The following is a 19,777-nucleotide window of genomic DNA, read 5'->3' on the forward strand; positions in this document are numbered from 1 at the left end:
ATCGATATAAATTAGCGAAAATGTCTAAGAAGGCTTCAAATTAAAAAGCCGCATAAATATTTCATTTAGTGTTGTTGTTATGAAACACAAACATTTTGTGGATTTTAATGTGTATAACCTAACGATCAATGGTAACAGTTGAAAAAAGTTTTGAAACATCTAACATCTCAACCGTTAATTAGAGATTTTGATAGATTTTTGCATGGATTTAACTTTACCTCTTTATTCGAGAGTAAAATTGTCTTATGTAACTTTTATTACTTTTGGCATGTAATTCTTCTCTGTAGTGGTTTTTTATTTTAATTAAATTTGCGTAGTTAAATGTAAAGTCTACATGGCCCTTTGGTTATAAATTGGTGGGCTTCAAAAATTTAAAAATTATTACCGAAAGCCGAGTGCAATTTTTTTTTCTTTGAGCTTTTCCTGCATTAAAGGCAGAAAATCACCATCCTGGTGATATGGAAAATTTTGATTTTTTGCCAACCTGATAATAAACAGCCACCCTGGTCGTAAAGGATTAATAAAATGTCCTTGGTTTTATTGTACAGCAATTATGCAGTAAGTAGGAATTGTATTTTATAGAAAGTTAAATTGATTATGATAGTTTAACACAGAGTGAAAGCACATTTAATTTTGTAAATAAAAGAAATAATAAGCTGAATTTAAACATAGTGCAATCCTTAATGCTTATGCTAAAAAAAGTGTCAAACTTTCCATTTATTTAAAAATTATTTAAAATGCTAAACTGCATTTGATGATCTTCGAGTGGAACACCTGGGCACAAGCTATTTTCTAAAATCAACACTATGATTACTTCTGTGGTGTTTCTAAATGATGATGTCTTTATCGGGAAGCGATGATAAGGATAATGATTATGTACCCTCCGATGATGACTTGAAAAATACCAACTGCTCAATACGTAATTTTCCAGAAATGGTTTGTGATAATGAATCAATTTTGAGGAAAAGTACAAAACAGATAAAGAATGTATATCCCTTGAATCAGCTAAGTATCACAAATGAGAGAGAAACAGATTTGAGCTGAAGATACCTGGAAGAATTTTATAAATGATTTTAATATTCTTAAAAAAAAAAAAAAAAAAAAAAAAAGAAGAAGAAGAAGAAGAAAGAATGTTCATGCAATTACTGCAGAAGAAAATGTAAATTTAAAATCAAAAGATTTACAAAATGTTTCAAATGAAGCATGTAACTTTGCAGGAGAAGCAGTTACTAAGCTTGTTCAGTTGCAGAATCCATTTCTTGAAGTGACAACTATCAAAATGAAGAATGAAATAATGAATAAATGTGACAGTTTTAATGTACGTTCACATTTGAAACTATGTAGAGATTTACATTCTGCAATAGAAAATTTCTCTACGAAACGGAAAATGACAACACTTCAGAAATCATCATATGACTGGGATTTATTTAAAAAAAACTGAAAGGCTCTGGTTCTACAATGCATGATTGTTCTAGTGAAATTCTTAATATTATCATAGAATTAGGAGAAGTTAAGAAACAAAATTCAAATTCAGAAAAGGAAAATATATGGCACAAAAAATGTGCTGCATTAAGTGCAGTTGTCTAGCAAAAGTAATGAAGATAAACAAATTAGTAATTCCACAGGTGCAGCCAAGTTGCCTTCGAGCAATTGAGATTTCAAAATTTTACTTTCAAAGCTCCTTTCATAGTAGGGTGGATCTGATATTGTGATTCGAAAGGGAGAAAGCTTACTTCTAAAGTTCAAGAGTTGCTTTGAACCAGGGGGAGACCAACCCTATATCGTGATTTCAATGAATAAGGAAAATAAATTTTATCTAAATTACACATACATACATATATATATATATATATATTTATGCAGTGAATATATATATGTAGGTTGAAGTGTTACAATGCAATATTGAATATCTTGCATACTATACTGGTGTGCAAAAATTAAGGACGAGACGCTTTTTTTTTCAATATAACTTTGTACAAAAGGTTTCCAAATCAACACATTTAATACCGTAAGATCCCCAATACGTAAGGACACGAGCAATGTAAGCAACACTTACTAAAAGAGAAATCAGAGGGATAAAAAGAAGCTTTATTGAAAAAGTAGCATGGAGCACAATGCGACTGAAGGCCGAAACATCCCTGTGATGGGTGTCCAGCAAGAAACATCCGGTCTTTAATAGGAGATATGATCTCCCCTGACTGCTAGGCAGGTTTCACAGCGTCTGCCCATGCTGAGAATGAGGGTGTCAATGAGTTGTTGAGGCATTGCTGCCCATTCGTCTTGCAGCGCCAATCGAAGCTCCGGAATCGTTACTGGTGGTAAGGTACGAGCTGCCAAGCGTCTGCCTAGAAAATCCCATACATGCTCGCGGCCAATCCATACGTTCAATATCCTCACTTTCTAAGAGCTGTTCGGCAGCTACTGTGCGATGACATGGTGCATTGTCATCCATGAAAAGGAACTGCAGACCCATAGTGCCTCTAAAAAGACGCACATATGGAAGAAGAATCTCGTTACAATAACGGGTCCTGTTGACTGAACCTGTGTCGAAGATGTGAAGGTCTGTACGACTACCAAGCATGATGCCTGCCCAAACGAGAACACCGCCACCTCCATACCTGTCCCTTTCAATGATGTTCGAGGGATGATTGTGGCTTCCCCGCTCTCTCCAGATGAGTATGCGATGAGAATCGCTACTCAGACTGAATCTGCTCTCATCTGTAAAGAGTACTTGTCCCCATTCATTGTCTCTCCAATTCCGGTGTTCCCGGCACCACAGAGAACGCCTTCTCCGATGGGTAAGCATTAGAGGTACACACCGTACAGGGCGTCGTGCAAACAGACCACCACCATGCAGTCTTCTGGCCACGGTAAAACGCGATATTGGTCGTCCAGTCGCCTGTGTCGTGTGTCTAGCGATTTCTCCTGCTGTATGCCGCCTGTTTCTTCTGGCCTGTAAGGCAATATACCGGTCATCTGCGGGTGTGGTTCCTTGTGGACGACCACTACTAAACCCCCGGATAGTTGTTCCTGTAGTTTGAAATTGTCTCCAAAGTCGTGAAACGATGCTGTGAGCTATTCCGAACTCTGCAGCCACACTTGTCACACTGCGGCCTTCCTCCAACTTCCCAATGATTCGACCTCGGGTAAAAGCATCCAGATGTCGTCTAACAGATTGATTATTCGCCATTTCTCGCTGAGGCAGCAACTCGGTGTGATTTTAACTGCTATAGGGCGTGCAATCTCTTTGCCAGAAATACTGATCTTACTTCGACAACATGCTTTATACTACTCAGACACTCCCCCATTATGTCTACCTGCATATCTGCACATGTGCTACCGTACATCACCTTACTTAATCTCCTGATTGGTCTTTCTGTCCACTCTGCCTCTTCGTTCAGCTGATATGCTAATTTTTCGACTTCGTCCTTAATTTTTGCACACTAGTGTATAAAAAATGTATCTCTACTCTATCTTGTGTAAAGAATTTTATCGTGGTAAAAACAATAGTTGTTGTATAGTTCTTGCAAAAAGTGGGGTTGTTGAATGCAAGAACTGCAATGTTAAATAAGACGAAAGATTAGTTCGAATTGCGAAAATAATTGCCAACCCTTTTACTGAAAGTTGACGGGACGTGAAACTAGAAAGTAGTTTCATGTGGGATGCATATTTGAAAAGCTTTCAAGAACATGACCTAAAGCAAAGAAAATTGAATGTTCTGATGATCTTGAACGTTGTGATCAGCTTAGTAAAATTTCAGTAGAACCACCCTCAGTCTATGCAGTTTTAAACGAATCATCTGGATTCAGTGAAGTTTTAGGAAATCATCTTGATTCCATATTAAATTAATTATCCTGATTCATTGATGTTTTGGAGAATCATCTTGATTCTGTGCAGTTAAATCAATCATTTCAGTTCAGTAATTGAACATACAGTCGAAAGTTAAATAATTATCATCAATGCTTTTAAATTCATTGGCGTTTGCTTTAATTAGCTCACAAAAGTTTGTCTTCTGTGTCCAAATTGCAACATTTTTCTTTTATCTTCCACAAAATGGGCACTGGTAACTCTGAACTATATGATACTTACTGATACCGGTAACGAATCATGTTCTGAAGATGAAGATAAACTGTCGATTTCTTTAGAACCAATTCCTCATCTAGAAAAATTAGAGACTGAAGAAATTCATAATGCAATTCTGTCTACAACAAATTGTTCAACATATGGCTGACTGTATATGCGAAGTAAATACTGTAGTACAGATTACTTCTACTATTACACAAATTCTTTTGAATCATTATTCAAAGGGACAAAGATAAGTTGTATAAAAGATATTATGACAGTGTTCAAGATGCAGGTTTTAAAGCATAAATTAATACATAGAAGAAACCTCCAAACTCATCATCAAAACATTCCAAGTTTACGCCCCATAGAGATGAATGTGAAATATCTTGTCGACTCTTCGTCGAGATGTCATCAGAGCCGGAGGGGGAGCCTATAACCTAACGGTAAATGGCAACACTCAAAAAAAGGTTTTAAAACATCTAACATCTCAACCGTTACTCAGAGATTTCGACAGATTTTTGCATGGACTTAACTTTTCCTCTCATCCAAGAGTAAAATTGCCTTATGTTACTTTTTATTACTTTTGACATGTAATTTTTTCTATGTAGTGTTTTTATTTTAATTAAATTTACTTTGTTAAAATTTAAGTTTACATGGCTGTCTGGTTATATGTGTTGTATATATAATAATATCATTTATGAATCAATGTCATAAATTACATGCATTTTATACTGTGAAATTTTATTAGAATGGGATTTAATAGGGCTTTTTTAACAAATATTGTTAAAAAATAAATAAAATTTAGTAGTGGCCATTGTAAATCCATAATGACTAAGGCTATCTAACTACCTAATTTAATTATTTATAACTAACTGCTTACCCTTAAAAATTATTTCTGAGCATTAAAGCAAGTTATTGCCTTTCATTAATCTTTACTGTAGTCACAAGTTAAAACACAAAAATGTAAAAATTCATGTAAAACTTATTATTTGCATCTAGAGAGACTTAAAATAATGCAAAACAACTTATCACCTCTGGTGCTTTAGTGGCTTATTGCAACCTTAAAGTAGTATATAACCTGGGTTACAACCACTGGAACTCTACAAAAAACTATGACACTACCTGCATCAGACAGAGACCAACAAACTTTCAAAACTTGCTAAGCGTGCCTATATCAGGACTTTCAGGTTTGTTCTAATCAGCAGGTCTTTCTCTAGACAAGCAGCAGCAATGACAACATCCAGTCTTTTGGTTATGAATCATGCTGATTATGGTCTTGCTTCTCATTGTAGCCTATGCCGCTTGACATAAAACCTACCTATTTACTAAACCTCTAGATTGAGCAAGTATTTGACAAAATGAGACAGGAAAGAAAAACCAACATACAGCTGTTAGTAAAACGTAAATATAATGTCACATATCTTCTTTCAAATATGCCCAATTATTATGAGTGTAAAAAATCTAATTCTACGTGATAAATTTCATAAGTTTATTTTATTCTCAAATTTATTAATAATCATTAATTCATGTTTAATAATAATGCATCACACATACAGATCTATTTTATTTTTAGGATGGTATTACAAAAGTGAAGTTCAGGCATAGATAATATTTTTATTTTAATTTATTCAGTTCCCATTTAATCATAGGTTCTTAATTTTTTTCATTAATTGTTCTTAAAAGTCCTTAATGTCTGGGTGCAGAAATGTGTATGAACCCTGCTTTAATATGATTCCATTCCGGGCTTTTACCAATGCTTTGCGGTAAATCCTATGAGTTATCAATGCCTTCTGGTAAAAGTCCTCCAACTCTTTATTGCTTGAACAAATTTTAATCCTTCCGACCACTTTTTATTGTTTCTTTTCTTCACTTCCTATTGACTATCTTATTTGCTTCCATCCTAGTTGCCAAACTGTTCTCAACGTCCTGGTTCACCTGTTCGACAGAACATTGCAATTGACAGTGTCTCGGTTTACCATGAATTATTTTTATATCATTTTACATTTCACATAAACAGTTGATAATTTGGTTGCAAAATTCTCTCCCATTGTTAGAATTGAGAATGTTTGGACCTCCAAAAATCCAAAAGGCGATATGCTGCTTCGTCAGCTCTTTTACTATGTAAACTTCAGAGTAGGATGAATTTTGTAAGATGATCTTGATACACTAAAATGGATTTCATACCACGATTAGGATTGGGTTGCATATCTGTTAGGTCGACTTGTCATCGAGAATTCATTTCACTATGCATAACTGGTTTGATTACAATCTCCTTTTTTACAGTTTTTTGTTTTTTCTGGCATGGTTCAGATATTCTCAAATACTTGATATATTCTACTATTACATTCTTGTACTTGCGATTCAGTTCTTTAATCATGCGGGTTCTTCCATAATGGCCAACTGTGATATGAGCGTTGTGTATGACATTGCAGAATTCATAAATTGTAACATAATCAGCATATCTGCTTTTTCAGCACACTGTGGTGTTATAAGTTTGTCCTCTCCTCCAATATTTAGAATATCATTAGCATGCTATTTACTTACAGTTCATTACAGAATCCTGTATGTTTTTCCATCAAACATTTTGCTTGTTTCACTTTGTAAGATGATCTTGATACACTAAAATGGATTTCATACCACAATTAGGATTGGGTTGCATATCTGTTAGGTCTGTTAGGTCGATCGAGAATTCATTTCACTATGCATAACTTGTTTGATTACAGTCTTCTTTTTCACAGTTTTTTGTTTTTTCTGGCATAGTTCAGATATTTTCAAATACTTGATATATTCTACTATTACATTCTTGTACTTGCGATTCAGTTCTTTAATCATGCGGGTTCTTCCATAATGGCCAACTGTGATATGAGCATCGTGTATGACAGATTGCAGAATTCATAAATTGTAACATAATCAGCATATCTGTTTTTTCAGCACACTGTGGTGCTATAAGTTTGTCCTCTCCTCCAATATTTAGAATATCATTAGCATGCTACTTACTTACAGTTCATTACAGAATCCTGTATGTTTTTCCATCAAACATTTTGCTTCTTTCACTTCATTCTTCTCATTTGTTAAGTAAAAGCTGTTATCCTGCTTATTTTTTACAGATTCAGACAAAATGTCATAAAACATTTTCTGCATAACATCACTAATCTCCTTTCAGCAAAATAAAACATGCAAAATATGTTAAAATGGAAACAAACTGTTTCTATTTTAGATCATAGCTGCCCACACTTGTTTGAATTTGCTCGAAGCTAGACTGCAAATGGTGAAATTAAGGAGAGACAGGAACAGAAAAGTGTCGCCATGAAAATTGCATATGCAGGCTTATTCAAGATCGATTTAAATTCCTCGTTTTGGGCTTTTATGGGAAGTCTATGGTAACTCCCATGATTTACTGCAAAGGCTTGCTAAAAGCCTGTAATGGAATCATATTAAAGCATACTTCGATCTTTTAACAAGGCACTTTGGTAAAAGCTAGGTTTTTATCGGTGAAACCTAGGATTTACCAGACTTCGGGCATTTACAGTAACAGTACAGCAATTTGATTTTATTCAAAATAACTTCAGAGAATCGCACAAATTTTGATACATAAAATTCAATTATTTACTAAGTATAACTTCATTGAATACGAAATTTCATTTTCTTCTGTTGTAGAGTCATTAGGATTTTTGGAAGCAGAAAAGATGAAAAATATGCAACCGCCTTCGCCGGAAATCGAACCACGGACCTCTGGAATACTGGCCCAGCGTGCTACTGTTACACCACAAAGGCACGCTAGGGAAGTGGGAGAAATACCTTATATACTCCCTTTTTAAAGGGCGGCTAGGGTTTTAGGGGACCTAGTCACCAAATCCTGGGTGCAGAGAATCATCATCCACAACCCTTTTAGTTCGGGCGCCACTTTTAGAGTCATTAGGATTTTTGGAAGCAGAAAAGATGAAAAATATGCAACTGCCTTCACTGGGAATCGAACCACGGACCTCTGGAATAATGGCCCAGCGTGCTACCGTTACACCATGAAGGCACGCTAGGGAAGTGGGAGAAATACCTTATACTGTTAGGGAAAGCACCATATTTCTGAAGAAATGCAACACTTTTTTTTTTAGCCAGCAAAATCCATAATCACATTACAATTTCTTACAAGGAAAAAATGCAACAAAAGCATTAATGATCATGAAACTTGAACTTGGAAACTGGCATTTGTCTAATACACTTTACTGTGTATTAGACATATTTGTCTAATACGCAAGCCTGGGTTGCCACATAAATACATTTTCACAATGCCATGGCTTGCATATATTTGGTGACATAATGCATTGCCTCATGAATACTTTTTGGGGGTGTGTGGATAATCAGAAAGTACTAATGAAACTTTGCTTGCCATTAATTTAAAATAACTCAGTATCTTTTAAAAGATAAACTGCTCAGTTTGCTTTCTGTAAAAGCATATTTTACTGTGCAAATAATGATTCGATGACTGTGACTCCGCTGATCTTCAGTTTTCTTGATTACTATGCCTTCTGTCCCATAATAACAGTAGCATTTGTTTAATTTAATTTGTCCCAAAAATAAAAGTAGTAAAAGAAAATAAATATAGAACACAACATTTATTATAAAAAATAGATTAAATTAAAACTAATTCTCCTAATTAAAAAAAAAAAAAAAATACTCCGAATTTTTTTTTGAGTATTCAGATCTGGATTTTTCAATAGTTTTGTTATTGCATTTTAAAACTTGTAGGTAGAATCTCTTGGCTGTGAAATAATGATTCCTTATATGTGTCATATAAGGAATCATTATTTCACAGCCTTGGCTTTCCTTATATGTGTCAGCTTAAAATTATTGCAGCCACAGTTTCATTGCTTCCAGAACAATTTTCTGAGGTGACAGAAACAAGAAACATCTTATATCTTGGCTACAAAGCTTTGCTTTCCCTATATGTGGGAGCTCAAAATTATTGGAGATATAGTTCTTCATTGCTTCCAGCATAACTTGTTGAAGTGACAGAAATAAGAAACATCTTATTCAGTATTTTGGGAGAAATATCACCAAAGGCTATGTTAACTGCTTCTATGGTGCCTCTTCTGCCAAGAAATATATGTCTCAAGTTTTTCTCTATAATCTTTACCTTAATGTCCACAGTTTTTTTTTTTTTTTTTTTTTTTTACAGAGAATAAATATTAACATAAATTTCACCTTGATAGTTATTTACAGAAGTACACTTCTAAATTTTTGATATGGTCATTCTGTTGCACTTAAATAGTTTTGAAGCTAATTTAATTGCACCTTTTCTTTTCTTTTTTAATGCAACAAGAACTGGACAATCTCAATTTGATCTTTGCTCAAAAACACTCTTTTTTTACATCTTACTTTTACAATAAGTTATATTTAACTGAAGTAAAACACTTGATTTTGGTCAGTGGATGAAATTTGAATATACTTATAGTTCATAATTAATTAGGTTAACCTAAAATTGAATTGGAAGGATATTAATAAAATTTAAAAGAGCAATTATACCTTTTCATCAAACTAATTTAAGTAAAAACATTATGATATTTTTCAGTAATAATATCAACAGCATCACAATTAACTAACTACCTGTCCATGTAGTAATATTTGTTACAACAAAAGCTTTGCATTTCAAGTCAGACCAGCAAATTTCTGCTGCTTCTTCAGAATCAAGAACAGATGTCTTACAACCATAACCAGAGACAGTCAGCTGGCATCTATAATCAAAATCGTCAGATACATCCTTGAAGTTATACGTTTTGTAACCTACAAAAGAAAAAATCTTACAAAATCGAAACTAAATGAAGGATTTCTTGCTTTATATGAAATTACAATATCAAAAATAGTATTTTATTACAGTTTTAAAGATATGTTGTTTTCATATATTAACACTTTATTAAATAAACAAAATAATTATTTTCTAATAGAAGAAATAATGAAGCATTTTATCTGTGTATCATAGTTGTCTTACATGCAGCACTTATATTGCTAAAATTCTATAATTAAGGTAATAAAATTCTGTTGTTATGCTTTTATAATATTGGCTCTACTCTTATATACGCTCTAAGATCACCAAATGTGGCAATATGTGTTCTGCACTGGTTTTGGCTGCGATTGCATGCTGTGGGATGGTTTGGGGCATGATGCTGTATGTATGGCAACCCTTTTGACGTTGAAATTTAACTCTTTTGCTGCAGTGGTTTAATTGCTCACTGGTTAGTGTTGGCATGTTTAGAAATGGCCTAAGTTGCAATGAGAGACATGGTGGCACGATTTCAGTCGCGTATTTTAGATTGTGTGCAAAGTAAATTTAGTATTAAAAGGTACGATGTTAGTGTTGTTTAATGAGTCTTTTGTTCACGGGTGTGTTTATGTGGATTGAAGTGTATTTTTGGAATTTCTGTGGGAGTCAGGACTACTTTTAAAACAGAATTTGGCGTATCTGAAATGCAGAGCTGATATGAGAACTCGGACAAGGAATAGTATTTCTGATAGACTTGTGCGGGTTTGCAGTCAAATGGTTGCTGGTAAAGTATGTGGTTGTCAGCGGAGTTTAAGATTTGAGTCACGGTTTTTCATGTAGTAAGTTAACTTTGGAGGAAGTTTTTATCATTACTTTCGGAATTTTGAATCACAGAAAGACATGTGATATAGCAAAATCGTGGCAATTTTGTTCACAGACATTGTGTGACTGGCGAAATTTTATTCACGAATGTATTATGGAAAGTGCATTTTATTTTATTGTTTTTATTTTGTAGAATGTTATGTTCATTGTTTTTTTTTTTTTTTTACTGTGAATTTCTGTTGTTATTGTTTTTTTTTAATTGTTTGCAATTTATTTTGTTATTTTAGATTATTTTGTTGATTTGTGTCCAATGTCTAGATTGTACAATTCATAGATGTTTTTTTAAGTTTAAACAGAATGCTGTGTACATGGTATTCTTTGAAATTTATTGTTGTTATGTTAATTTATTAAAGCGAGGTGTGCATAGTTCGTAGATTTTTTCGCTGCCTTGATTGTGCAATTTGTAGATATTTTTTTAAGTTTTTTAAGTTAAAACATATCTCTGTATACATGGATTCTTGTCAAATACTTTTGGTTAGAAACTTTACGTTTTTGCTATCTAAATTTTTTGTTTTTGTTTCGGGTTTTTAGCTTAAATTGTATGTTCGAAATGTGGTTTTGCATGTGCGAAAACTGCATTTTTGGAGACATTTTAGGCTTAAAGTTTGAAATGTAGACAAAAAATTTAGATAGTAATATGGCACCGTGGAGTTTCTCGCCAAATATTTTTGGTGAGAAATTTGTTGCCAAGCGAGGGCATATATAAGAGTAGTACCATAATATTTATCGACAAATTTCATTCTCTTATTGTATTCTGCAGAAAAATCTAACAAATATAATATTTCAATTTAAAAATATCTGCATATTTTATTTCAAATCACAGAAGATCTTTTCAATATGTTTATTTCAATGAATGAGTTTTTTTTTTTTTTTTTTTTTTTTTTTTTTTGTAATGGAAAATAGAAATAAAATTATAAATCTAATTTTAGCTTGGTCTCCAATTTTTGAAAACACTACAATAAAAGCTTCTAAAAGTCTGTCATGCTTCTTAAAAATTTTGAAATATAAGCCAAAATTACCAGATAAGAATCCTGTTTCAGATGTATTTCTGTTTCTATATAAGCCACTCTTAAAAGCATTTGTCAAATCTTCCATTTCTTTCAAAATGTTTCTGGCATCCAGTAAAGCAAACTGATATGCAGTAGTAATCTTGTTGGCTAGAAAATATAAACGTGTTGGGGCACCATGAGGCAAGATATGCTTAATAAAGTGACCCCCAGTTCTAATTATATTAATTTTTTCATTGTAGCCATGGCACACATTATTTACACAAGGAATGCAAATTGTTTTATTCTCAACCAACAATGCTGGTGAACAACAAGGTTTGCCATCACATCTTGGCTCACTGAGGCCTACATCATCCACATCGATCAACTTTGGTTCTCCATCTACAATAACGAACTGCTGTCTTCTAAAATCATTCAGAGCAATAGGTTCTTGGAAAGATGCTAAGTGATTTAGAAGCCTTGACAGACCCAAACTTATCTGAAAATTCAAAGAAAGCAAAATAAAAGTTTTAAATATTTAAAATTCAGTATGAAAGGTCTAATCGGTTTTTATGAATGTATTTGTGAAATTTTAATCTTTTAATCCTAAAGTATATCTAAAAAAAATTTTTTTCCCTTAAAGATTAAAGACCTTTCGTTTATGAGAATTATGATCCTAAAAAATATAATCAAAGGCCTTAGCCTTTTCACTTAAATTAAACACAATTATATTAAATCTATTCTAATACTACAGAAGTGCACACATTTTAAACGAAAAATATAATTTCCACATGATAATTATAAAATCATTAGCAAATAAATTATTATCATTATATTCATATATAAATTATTCATAAAAATCGTAATTTTTTGAGTGAAATCGGCTAATACAAGTTCTGATTAATCAAATTTACCAGTATATTCAATTTTTATTAACATGTTCTAATGTGACTACACAAACTTATATTTTTACACTAGCAGCATTGTTGATACCAATTTATGCTATTATGTAACAATTGGTTGTATCAGACAAAAAGATAATGAGAATAATGCAATACATGTAAACTCGCAAAATGCAATGCAAAGATCTTAACAAACCCTTCTCGCTCCAATTTATAGAAAGAAAAGTAACAATAGTTGACTTTTTCATACAGTGCAGTAAAAGTTGACCTTCAAAATACATTTAGCTAATGTACTGTACATACTGTACAAATTGCTACAGTTAATTTTGATCTTTTTCTTAATTAAATTCACATGGTGAACATTTTTTAATAATTTATATACACTTGCAATTTAATGTGATATTGTCTTGTTACAATATATTTCTCGCTGCAGTTATACAAGGAAACAAGTTGCATTGATAAATAGTCATATTTACAGGAATTCTAGTCAAAACTTAATAAAGTATTGTATCTGCAATGCAGTTTCTTTTAGAAACATGCTCCTACTATAGAAGATAGCCTTGTACTTGTGTATTCTATCATGACCAAATAGTGGACTTAACCTATACAGTCAAAAGACCTTAATCCGGACGCCCATAATCCGGAATGATCTGTAATCCGGACCTCAAAGCTGCAAACTTTCTGCGCATGCGTAAGTGCATTAAAAAGTAAGCTTGAACTTTCGATTATGTCAAAAAGAGTTTCCAATTCTGGAGCTGGCAAAGGATCTACAATGCGAAAGCACGTTTCGATGTCCATTAAACAAAAAGTGGAATTGCTGCAAAAAATGGATAAAGGCATGAAGAAAGTGACAGAGAGGTGATTTGTTTCTCTTTCTCTAACCATTCTGAAATCTGTTTATCAATTTCACGCTGCTCTGCTGGGGGGGGGGGGGGACATCGCGGCACGAAATGAACTGGAAGTTGATCTGTCAGCACTATCCTCATCTTCAGGGCAGATGTTTTTATTTTATTTGGCTTATAATTCCTCACTAAATGTAGTGTTTCATCTCGATGTACTCCGATATAATTTAAATCAATTTCTCATCATTATAAATATCACGAATACACATCAAATAGTTTTCTGGTAGCAATTTTCTAATTTCGACTATGCATAATGTATGCTTTACACATGCATGTGTTGAAAGAAATGTTTAATAAAGTAAACAAATAAATATGAAGTTTTTTTTTTGTAAACTTTGATACCCTTTAGATCATAATTGTCCTTTATTTAATAAATTACGATTTCATATTTTTAATTTTATAATTTCTGCATGCCATCTTACCAGATTTAAACTGATGATCTGTAATCCAGAAAAACCCATAATCCGGAATCGCCGAAGTCCCGATGAGTCCGGATTAAAGACTTTTGACTGTATATATATTTTTTTTATGCACCAGCAGCATTACATTTTTGACTTGATATTAATTCATATTCATTTCTAAGTAATATGTTAATAAATGTTATTCAAAGTGGCACATGATAAATGTATGTTTTTTTTCCTTTGTTCTAGATAAAAGATATAATTATATTAATCATTAGATATCATTATATTTATATTTCTTTTATTTATCTATTTAATCATAGCTAAGATTCAGTAACTTTAAAAAGAATGTTCTTAATTTAAACCTTTCTAAATAAATTCCTCTCATTACATTAATTTTTCTTTAATAAATAAATTATTATGATTTTATCCCAAGTTTGTTGTTTCATGCATCTTCATGCATTGTATGTTGTTCCAATCATCTAAAACCTTGGAGTTATTCACCACTTAATCGAATTCCAGCCTGAAAATCCCATGAAAATTTTTTTATAAAGAAGTTGGCAACTATAATTGTAATTTTCTCAGTCATAGTACAAATTTCAATAAATATAAAGAAGCACAAAGTCTTTTTACTCTTAGCCTATCTTCCCATGGTAACTGTAAGAGTTTGATGACATTGATGGGTTCACCATATTCTTCAAAAATAGCAACTGTGTGTTGAGGATTCTGAACATCTGGATCAGCTGGAACACAATAACCTAAAATCTAGTAAAATATATTGTATGTTAAAATAAATACTATGACACTTATTTAAAAGTATATACAATGAAATTTGAATCATGAAATATAAATTTATTGTATGCTACATTTCAGAACTTAAATAGAACTGGAGCCCCAATGCTTTGTAATTTTTTAGATAAATCATAATTCTATCCAGAGCCTTAAATAAGAGGGTTCAGGCATTTCTTTTATATAACTGAACCACAATTTCAACAGAAAAGTCTTCTTTTCATCAATTCTAACTATTGAATGCATGTCTCTCTTGCCTTGGGAAATAAACCCTTGAACAAAAGCAAGAGTTTTCAGAAAACATTTTCCCACCAGTATGTCAAATGCTTATTCTCCACGAAGTGAATATACTTGTGACAGCAAGTAAATTTTTCTTTCCCGTCGAAAAAATCACATACACAGACTTTTTGGAATCATGTAACCAAATACAGGAAGATGAAAATTGTCACTTGTTACTTTGTTCTGAACTAAGTCTGGAATTCTAGGGAAAAATTTTCCCCCTGTCACATTTTGCTTGACAGTTGAAATTATATCAGCTTGGGATCCTGGTCAGAAAGTGTTGGATACTTCTCTCTTTGTTTTCTACACATCATCCATTACTCCATTACTGTTAATAACATTTTCCCTTAACATCAGTAAAGAAACAATCTTGTATTTGGCATAGATTTAGACAAAAAACTCAATTGATTTCAAAGAAATTTACAAGACTGGAAAGCAGCTAAGTTCTACTGAAAATGCTGTTGAATAATTAGCAGGATTAGCAAGTTTTGTCCTGGCTGTCTGAGATAGTTACTATAGAGTGCTGAAAGTGAGACCATCACTCAGAATTGTAAATGTTGAACTGGAAAGCAGCAGGTGTAACAGTTCTGTTTATACTTTACTGCAGTAAAATAAACAGGAAGGTAGTGCCATACCTTGGCAAGATTGAGAAATTAATTAAATAACAAAAATTGAGAAATTAAAAGTTAATAAAATTTTAAAAGCGTTAGGAAGGATTGGGTTGGATTTAAAGTCAGTCTAAACAAACTAAATCTTTGTTAATGTGAGAAGCTTCAAGAAAATTTAAATTCGCCAATGGAAGAAGCTTTTTGGATAATTTTTGCAGACCCAAAGTCAAAATTATGATTAGCTATCATAGACTTACTAATTTTGCTTTTTTGGACATAAGATTCATATTTCTTGATACAAAACTACAATGCCCTTTTGATTTGGCCAATCTATGACATGATATGCTAAATTCTCCAAGAGTTATAGCATTATATCAAATGTCAGAAATGGAATCTTTAAGAAATGGATTGTGGATTTTTATTTATAAATGAGAAAATGACGTGAAAATTGAACTTCTGAAGAATCTGTGCTTTAACTAACGGAAGGATGAAATGGAACTATGACAATGTTATTAATGTTATTTCTAACAGCGGAACATCTTCTTTGATGGCAAGTTGAAATTTTTTCAAAGCTCTATCAATGACCATGGGAGAAAATCCTTGGTCAACAGCAATTGATCTCAAATAATTGAGTTCATTAGCAAGCAATGGTTCTAAACTTTGGGAGTGTGAAATACATAATAGTAAAAAGAAGCTATTTTTTGGCTTAGCCGGGTGACATGACTTATGAGGCGATAAACAAACAGAAAAGTGTTTACAGTAAACAGTAGTCCTGAAATCAGATTCATTGCAAATCATAGGAATATCAAGGAAGGAGAGGATATTGTCAGTTTCAAAATATTGTCAGATTCAGTTTCAAAAGTGAACTGGATGGCAGGATCCTTCGAATTTATAATAGATAAAATCTGGGATAAATCTTCTTTATTACTAAGCACTACATTCTTTCTGTTCTTATTAGTGACACTTTAAAACTGTTTTAACTTTTTTCATTGATATGCTGAAATGAGAATCTTATATATATATATTCATCCTTGAAGTAGTATATTATACTATATATTCAGTGCTTAAATTAATTGACAGGCAATTGTGCTATTTCTTACTTTTTTGTGTGAAATTGCAGTTCCAGCTCTAACCCCAAATAAAACAAGGTCCAATATTTCAGTTTATTATTTAACTATTTACCATTCATTTAATAATTTATTAAATTTTTATTGATCTTTTTACATTGTATTGAATTTTAATTCTAATTATTAATTTTTTATATTAATTAGTAATTATTTTATTTATTTATTTTTGTTTCTCTTTTCCTAGTGGTCTTCCATAGGGCTCCGGCACATTTAATTTTAAAAATTAAGCTTTGCTACACACAACAAGTATTACACTAAATTGACAAACTTACATCAAACATACTTCTAAATTTTAAAACCAAGTTATGTTATTATTTAGCAGTTTATTTTATTCATAAGTCATTTGCCATTAGTGAAGGTATACTGAAAATTGTACAGAATTTGCACATAATGATATTACAAATGAAAAAAATATACATGAATTTAATTTTCAACTTTCATTTTTATTTAATATGCAATACTTTTTCTATCAATAGCAGATATTAAGTACAAGGCATGTTTTTAAAGTAAGTACCATTTTGCAGCAGCGCTGTGGTTAGCATTCTGCACTTTTTACCTACATCATTGACAAGCCACAGGTGCCATTATGGGAAACCTTCAACCATGTTAACATTATTGTTTTTAAGTATTTAAAATGGCTGTGATGATTAAGAACCCTGCCAAATGATGAATGTATGATTATTGATTCATTTTCTTAATGCTAAAGACATGATAGCAGCTAAAATTCATCATCAGATTAGCAAAATGTACACAGAATGCATTATAAGTGATGAAATGATACAGAAATAGTTTAGAGCTATTAAAGATGATCCCAAGAATGTTCACAATGCTGAACAAAGTGGGTAACCTTCTGTCATTACTGAAGATTTGGTGCAGAAAGTTGACGAATGAGTAAAACAAAATGAACACATTATAATTTTGTCATTATCGGATGACTTTTCTTGGGTTTCATACAATGTTCTGTATAAAATTGTGAGTAAATTTTTAAATTATCAAAAACTGTGTGCATGCTGGGTATCGAAAATGCTGACAGAGGTGTACAAAACCAAATGTTTAGGTAGTGATTTACCTTCAGCAGGACAATGAGGAAGGTGAACTGTCACAGGAAACTGTCACAGGAAACTGTGTGAAGGAAACTGTCACAGGCGATGAAACATGTGTGGCTTATACTCACCACAACCGAAGCAGCAATCCATGGAATGGCAGCATTCATCAACACCCAAAAGAATGAAGTTTGAAAAGTTTCAAACCAGAAAAATCATGTACAATGTGTTTTGGTACAGCAAAGGAGTATTGCTTGGATTTTTTGCGTCATGGTGACATAATAAATTCTATGACATATTGTGAGACCGTAAACAAACTGTGCAGTGCAATCCAAAACAAAAGGAGTGACCTGCTGAGTAGAGGATCATTTTGCTTCATGATAATGCCTGTCCACATGCAGTAAATGAACTCAAAATCTCATCGCATTGTTTCACTGGGAACAATTTGATCACCCTGTGAACAGTTCCGATCTAGTGTCCATTGACTACCACCTGTTCCTGCATTTGAAAAAGCATCTGGGCGGTTCTCCTTATAACAACAATGATGAGGTTACAATGACCGTATTGCAAAGTGTGTTAAATCAGGCAGCAAACTTCTATGAAGAGCGGGTTAAAAAACTGGTTGTACGATATGATAAGTGCCTTAATACTGGCAGAAATTATTAAGAAAAATATGCAGAGGTACAGCCTGTCATATAAAAATAAAATTGCAAGAAAATTTAGTACATCCTTATTATAGTGGGCTCCAAAATTTTATCGCTAATCAACCGAGATATAACATACAGCAAGGTATAAGAACACATGGCAAGTTATCTTGATTTATTAGTGATATAGTCTTGTGGGTAACTTATAATAAGAAAGGACTGAAAATTCTACTTGTTTCTTTTCTATATTTCTAAACTTACTTTAAAAACTGTTACTTATTGCCTCATACAGTTTTTAAGCCCTTAAAATTATTTTTAAAATGTATATTTTGTTAAATCTGAAATTTAGCTTATGCTCCATTACAATATGACACATTATTTAGGCAGTAAGAAGCCTAGCTTCAGGCTAGAAGCAGAATCTGTACATTTTGATATCATTTTAAACAGTCTGCATTTTAAAAGTATTGGTAAACATATTTCATTGAAGTAAAAATTAAAATATTGCTTTATATATTTAAATATTAAACTCATTTTGTCGAAAGAATTTCGAAAATTTTCATCATAATGCACACTCTTCGATAATACCAATTTAAATATGAATAAGAACAGTAAAATTCAAAATTTTGTGATGGAAAATATGTATGATAATAATGCAAAAGAGAAATGATTTACATGTTTCCTGAATTACATTAAGTACTGCATCTGTTACAAATGGTATACTTCATAAATGATTTATAAATTTGGCATATTTTCTGTGATTTCACTCTTCCTACAGCCTTCAGCCCTGGTTTATAGTTATACAGTACAAAGACCGAGATCTGGAATCGTCGGAATTTCAGCGATTCCAGACGTTTGCAAATATCTGGATCTTATATCATCAATTTAAACTTAGTAAGATCACACATAAATACTGCAACATTTGTACTTCACTTTTTGTTTGTGTCAGATAGAAAAATACTAATCTTTCCCTTCCCCAAGAACACACACCACTCAAGGGCCGAAAGTGTGATCCTGACCAACATTTATGCAACATCAAAGTACTGTCATAGGGCACTATGCTACTTCCTAGTTAGCAGCCATTTGAGGAATCTTAGTTAAAAGAAACCACATTTATGGCATACGTTTCCATAATTATAAGCAGGAGAGGAAGATTTTTTTTAGTCCAAAAGAGCAATTTGCCCAGAAAGACTATTAATTTCGTTTTGGCATTTTGTGTTGAAATGTAGGTTCACTTTTGAAATTGCTGCCGCCAAATATTAGAGCCCTGTATTATATTTAAAGAAATTAAATAATGAAGAATCTGAATAAATGCATGTATGTTTCGGCTGATCTTTGGAATATGGTAACAGGTAGTTTGGCGACATTTTGGAGGCGATAAAGGTTACTACCTAGGA

At 32.5% G+C, this 19,777-nt stretch overlaps 1 protein-coding gene and 1 non-coding gene across 3 annotated transcripts in view; both read right to left on the reverse strand.

Moving 5' to 3' along the window:
- Window positions 1-19,777, reverse strand: part of LOC118198006 (extracellular tyrosine-protein kinase PKDCC-like) — a 48,964-nt gene that overhangs the window by 20,730 nt on the left and 8,457 nt on the right. For both annotated transcript variants that reach the window (XM_085820575.1, XM_035369587.2), the window contains exons 2-4: window positions 14,527-14,658; window positions 11,722-12,187; window positions 9,667-9,843 (exon numbers count right to left, since the gene is read on the reverse strand). In XM_085820575.1, the coding sequence (XP_085676701.1) occupies window positions 9,667-9,843; window positions 11,722-12,187; window positions 14,527-14,658 (775 nt within the window). The remainder of the gene's footprint in view (window positions 1-9,666; window positions 9,844-11,721; window positions 12,188-14,526; window positions 14,659-19,777) is intronic.
- On the reverse strand, window positions 8,021-8,092 carry TRNAN-AUU (transfer RNA asparagine (anticodon AUU)). Its single transcript has one exon. It is a non-coding gene; the product is annotated as a tRNA-Asn (tRNA).

The sequence above is a fragment of the Stegodyphus dumicola genome, chromosome 1, assembly GCF_044657685.1.
Source record: "Stegodyphus dumicola isolate Sdum_Otavi_A_Nest chromosome 1, ASM4465768v1".
NCBI classification, from domain to species: Eukaryota; Metazoa; Arthropoda; class Arachnida; order Araneae; family Eresidae; genus Stegodyphus; species Stegodyphus dumicola.